Below are 5,863 nucleotides of genomic sequence, written 5' to 3' on the forward strand. Positions count from 1 at the left end.
TCCTCTGACCCTGTCCCTGGGACATGCCTGCCTCACACTCCCCTTCCAGCAGCTCACACACGTGCACACGTGCACACATGCCCACCGTCACAGACAGGCTTCTCTCCCAGGCACGCAGACCCCTGACTGCCTTCCCTCCCCTCCACAGCTGCAAGCCTGCACGCAGCTACCACACACCCAGCCCACCCCGTCTCCTCTCCCATCTTCTTGCCTCTCTCTCTACTCCTGCTCCTCCTCCAGTCTTTTTCTTCCTTCTTCCCATTATTTTCTCTCCTCCCTCCCCCTTTTCTTATCTCCCTCCGTTTGTACCTCTTTATTTCTCCTTTCTCTTTCCATCACACCTACCCACACACCACACATGCATGCATGAGAGAAGCAAAATACTAGGGAACCTGGGAGCCGGAAAGTAGTGACTTGAAGTCCCAGCTCTGCACTCACTGTGTAACCTAAGACAAGTTACTGAGCCCCTCTGAGCTCAGCTTCCTCACTGGCAAGACACGGATGATAATACAGGAGACTTGAATGAAATACCCTGTGAGGCCTGGCATAACTCCCCTGCGCCACCGTGTGGCCTTGTTCAGAACTGCAGGGCACATCTCTCTGTGACAGGAAGTGATGGAGCCTTTGAAATTAATGAGACGTCGGGAGCCATCTCCGTGATGCAGAGCCCCTCCCAGCTACGGAGAGAGGTGTATGAGCTGCATGTACAGGTACCTCCCTCGATCTTGGCCTTCTCCACCAAAGGCGATAAGACCCTGGCCGCCCGCCTTACCCCGCAGGGCCCACAGTCAGGGGGAGGAACACCTGCAAGAGGTGGCACCTGGTGTGGGGAGCTGAGGCAAGGCAGAGAAGGCAGGATGGGAGCAGCAATGCCTTGAACGTGGGTAGGACCCGGGAAGCAGAGAGGTGTGGGGAGCATTGGTTGGTTGGGGCGGGTGGAGGCATTGCAAGCGAGGGAAGCTTAGTGCGCCAAGGCTGGGTGTGAAAGCACATGATATACTAGGGGGACAATGAGGAGCAAGTGGGACTTGAGCCAAGAGGCCACATCAGCCTGTAATGCAGAAACAGTTGGACCCCAAGTGGGGGACAGAGGAGCAAAGGCTCTGAATACAAGGTATGGATTTTTCCTGCAACGGGGCCAGCTTTGTGGCCATGCAACCTGTGTGATTACACAGGGGCCGCAATTAGAAGTGTCCCACGCTGGGCTTAATGCTTTGCTCTTGCTCTCTTGAAATTCTTAGCAATTTTCTAGCAAGGGGCCAGCTCTTTTCATTTTTCACTGAGCCTGCAAACTATATAGCTAGTCCTGCCCAAGAGCAGTGAAGAGCCATGGAAAGGTTTTGAACAGGATCAGAGTCTTGTAAACACTCACTCTGACTGCTCACTAAACTAGAGGGATTCTCAGATTCAGAGAGCTTGGCAAACAAAGATTTCCAGGGCCCACTGTGGGGGATAGGAATATAGTGTGTCTGGGGGACACCCAGGACTCGGCATGTTTCGAGCTCCCAGGCGATTCTGGCACTAGTCCCGGGCTGGCATCTGAAAACCCTGGTCCCAACTCGGGTTTGAAGGGAATCAGATGAGGAGCAGGGCAGCAGAGCCATCAGCCCAGGTAATAGATGGCATGGGCCCGTGGGGGTGAGGGAAGATGGGATGGGAAAAATGGACAGGCTGTGAACTATGAAGGAGGCGGACACCACGGAATGTGGCTGTGAGGGGTCGGGGAGAGGAGAGGGAGGGAAGAAGCCAGTGTAGATCCACACCATCAGAAACACAGGAGGGGAGGCAAGTTGAATAGGACAGGCATGATGCGTATTGGTGCCTTGGGGACATTCAAGTTGAAAATCCACACCTGAGTGTACAGGTTTGAGCTTCCGACAACATCCACATGCAGGTAGCTGTGAAAGGCTAGGAGGGAATAAGACTGCCCAGAGGAGGGCTGGGGGGAGAGAGGAGCCAGTAGCTGGGAACACCACTGCTGGAGCATCCCGACTAAGAGTGAGGAAGGGGGAGGAGCAGGTGAAGGAGGGATGGGGGTCAAGGCCAACCTGCAGTGTGGAGTCACATTAGCCTAGGGGACGGAGCACGCGGGAGGGTGAGGGAGAGTGGCCATGCCACATGCGGTGTGGGGATCGGCATGAAGTGTCTGACTTGGGGACAGGTCGACAGCTGAGTGGGAGGAGAGAAAAGGAGGCAGAGGAATAAGTTCTAGAAAAGAAGAGTGGGGCTTCCCTGGTGGCCCAGCAGCGGGGACTCCACCCTTCCCATGCAGGGGTCATGGGTTCCATCCCTGGTCAGGGAAGTTCCAAATGCCTTGGAATGTGGCCAAAAATAAATAAATAAATAAATTTTTTTTAATTAAAAAGAAGAGTTATGAAGCAGCTAATGTATGACAGAGTGGAGTCCAGGAGGGTGATTAGAGGACAGTAATTTGAAGGCCAGAGCCTGCTTATAGGAAGGGGGAGGGAGCCCTTCCAGGCCTCACGTGACATTTGCTACATGCCCTTGAGGTACCTGTGGACACTCAGCCCTGGCTTGCAGGCTGAATTAGTCATCCACGCTGCATCACCCCACCTACCTTCCCTGCAGCCTCCCTCTAGCAAGTGGACACAAGGGCAGAATATGGCAGAGCTAGGGTTTGAACCTGTGTCTGGCTACAAGAAGGGGGCGGTATGATGCAGTGGAGAGGGCACTGACTAAGGAATCAGATGCATCTTCTAGTCCAGCTGTGTGACCCCTGGTGACCACCTGACCCCTCCCGCCTCATCTGTAAAACAGGTCAAGTAACAGTACTAAGTTTCCTAGGACTGTTGTAATGTATTACCACAAACTTATTGTCTTCAAACAACACATATTTAAACACTGCAGTTGCTGTGGGCAGGAATCTAGGTCAGCTTAGTTGGGTCCGCAGTTTCAAGGTCTCTCACATGGCTGCCAACAGATATTCAGCCAAGACCGGGTTCTCATCTGAAGGCCCAACAAGGAAGGATGAGCTTCTGGGCCCACAAGGATTTTTGGCGGGATTTACTTCCTCTCGGGCTGTTGGACTAAGAACCTCTCCAGCTGTCGACTGGAGATCACCATTAGTTCCTCGAAACATCAGAGAAGCTGTCAACAGAGCTGTCTGCTTTGCTAAAAAACCGAAGTTATGATCTAATCTAATCACAGAATGATATTTCATCACCTCTACTGTATTCTATCAGTTTGAAGCAGGTTCCTAGGCCAAGCCACACTCAAAAAGAGGAGATTACAGGGACTTCTCTGGTGGTCCAGTGGCTAAGAGTCCATGCTCCCAGTGCAGGGTGCCCAGGGTTCAATCGCTGATCAGGGAACTAGATCCCACATGCCTTGACTAAGACCTGGTACAAACAAATAAATTTTCTTTTTCTAAGAAAAGAGGAGATTACATGAGGGCATAGATACCAAGAAGCAGGGATCACTGGGGCCGTGCTGGAGTCAGCCTGCCACACAGCCGTAGCCACCTGTCCCCACCCAGGTGACTGAGGTCAGCTCTGCAGGGACTCCAGCTGCCCAGGCCATGGTGCCTGTCACCATCCGGATCGTGGACCTCAACAACCATCCACCGACATTCTATGGGGAGAGTGGACCCCAGAACAGATTTGAGCTGTCCATGTATGAGCACCCGCCCCAGGGGGAGATCCTTCGGGGCCTCAAGATCACCGTCAATGACTCAGACCAGGTTTGTGGTCCTGCCCTCCACCTGTCTTCCTGAAAACCGCCGGGGCCCGAGGCCCAAACCTTTCCTGCTGATGTCACCAGGGCTGGAGGGTCACAAAAGGAATGAGGCAAGAGTGGGTAACCAAGAGGGAGAGGAGGGAGGGTAGGTAACCAGAGACTAGCTGCATGGCCTAAAGATATTCACAATCAATTAAAAAGAAAAGCCAGTCAGAAAAAAGCGCCTCTGGGAGTTTCCTGGTAGCCTAGTGGTTAGGATTCCCGGCTTTCGGTGCCAGTGCCCAGGGTTCAACCCCTGGCTGGGCGATGTCCTGCAAGCCATGCGTGAGGCCTTAAAAACTAAAAGCACCTCTGTGTCTGACCCTCCAGACACTGTGACTGTGTCCTGAGCCCAGCACAGGGCTGGGCTTTGTGTGCTTGTTTCTTCGCTTAGTCCTCATAGTTCACTCAGCTTTTCTGATTCTTGATCACCTCTCCTAAGAATACTTACCTCCCAGGGTCAAGGGCATGCAAAGTCTCCTTACACAGCATGACTCTATAATGAGGTTCATTCTCATTCATCTTCCCTGTTTCTGCTCTCCAAACTGTTGCCCAGGGAGCCAATGCCAAATTCAACTTGCGGCTGGTGGGACCTGGGGGCATCTTCCGAGTGGTCCCACAGACGGTCCTGAATGAAGCCCAAGTCACGATCATTGTGGAGAACTCAGCCGCCATTGACTTTGAAAAGTCCAAAGTGTTGACCTTCAAGGTAAGTGATACTGTGCACGACCTTGAACGGGGGGAGGGGTGTCACAGTAGTACCTAGATTCATCCTTGGGGGTCTCTTGTCGCCCCCTACCCCTCCTAGCCCTACTCTTTCCCTCTGCTCCCCATTCTGACTTGGGGAGCAGTGGGGAGAGGAAAAGTATGATGCAAGAGCTCCCCTCTACTCCACAGCCTCACTGAGCTCCAGTGTCTGTCTACAGCTCTCCCCAGGAATGCAAGGAGGAGGGTGGTCCAAAGAAAAACCACCCATGTAATGTGCCCTGTGAACAGACTGAGAGAAAAAACTCTGATCATCAGGAGAGATGTTTTCTTATTTGCACTCGACATGCCAATTGTTCTGTTAAAAACTTTAGCAAAGGATGAGAAAAGTTCCCTTGCATTTGGAATTATTCAAAATGATAAACACAAAAAAATAATGTATATTTACATAAATATGTAAATAAATATGGGGGTTGACCCAAAAGTTCATTCGGAATTTTCCATAAGATGTTGGATGTTGTGGAAAAATGCAAACAAACTTTTTGACCAACCCAATATTAATAAAAAGAAAAAGTACTTTGCTGATATTAATTTAAGTTGTTATAATTATAATTATACATGCATACATATTGATAGCTAACATCATACTTAAAAGCGAAATTCTATACAACATTGTTAATCAACTATACTTCAATCAATCAACCAATGAAAATGAAATTTTAAAAGTATTCTTTGAAGTCATAAACAAAATGTGGATACCTGCTGTTACCAATATTGTTCAACACTGTTCCTAGAATTAAACGTTATTCCTAAATAAGAAAGGAAATAAAAGGTACAGTCATTAGAAAGGAAGAGATAAAGTTATTGTTTTTAGATGATGTGATTGCTTGCTTAGAAAAATCTAAAAGAAATGATCAGAACATTGTTAGATACTGCAAAGTGGCTAACATGATGGATTACAAAGTTAGGTCACAAAATCTAATAATTCTCCTGCATTCCAAAAAAATAGCAATGAGAATAATGGAATTAGAGATCACTTTTATAAGAACAACTAATAGATAAAATTCCTAAGAGTTACCATAACAAGATTGGACCATATAAAGAACAAAAAATGTACAAATTTAACAAAAAGATAAAAGAAGGAGAGAAATACAAAGACAAACCCTGTTCAAAAATGCAAATTCTCATCAGGTTAATAAAGAATCCAATGCCACTTCAATTAAGTCTTACCCAAAATTTCCTTAGGGGAGGACGTAGGGGACTTGACACAATTATACTGGCTTTTATCTGGAGAAACAAACCGATAAGAACAGTCAGGGAATTTGGGAAAAAAAGAGTATGAGGCAAGAATTTGCTCTAACAGATATTAAATTATATTATGAAGCAAAGTTGCTTTAAATTGAAAGCAAAAAAAAAAAAAAAA

General features: G+C 48.4%; 1 protein-coding gene across 1 annotated transcript in view; it reads left to right on the forward strand.

Annotated features, from left to right (window-relative positions):
* The window catches only part of CDHR1 (cadherin-related family member 1), a 21,240-nt gene that overhangs the window by 10,071 nt on the left and 5,306 nt on the right, over positions 1 to 5,863 (forward strand). The window contains exons 9-11 of the mRNA XM_010854374.1: positions 610 to 710; positions 3,497 to 3,700; positions 4,292 to 4,444. Of these exons, the coding sequence (XP_010852676.1) occupies positions 610 to 710; positions 3,497 to 3,700; positions 4,292 to 4,444 (458 nt within the window). The remainder of the gene's footprint in view (positions 1 to 609; positions 711 to 3,496; positions 3,701 to 4,291; positions 4,445 to 5,863) is intronic.

This window comes from Bison bison, unplaced genomic scaffold, assembly GCF_000754665.1.
Source record: "Bison bison bison isolate TAMUID 2011002044 unplaced genomic scaffold, Bison_UMD1.0 scf7180017864341, whole genome shotgun sequence".
Classification (NCBI taxonomy): Eukaryota; Metazoa; Chordata; class Mammalia; order Artiodactyla; family Bovidae; genus Bison; species Bison bison.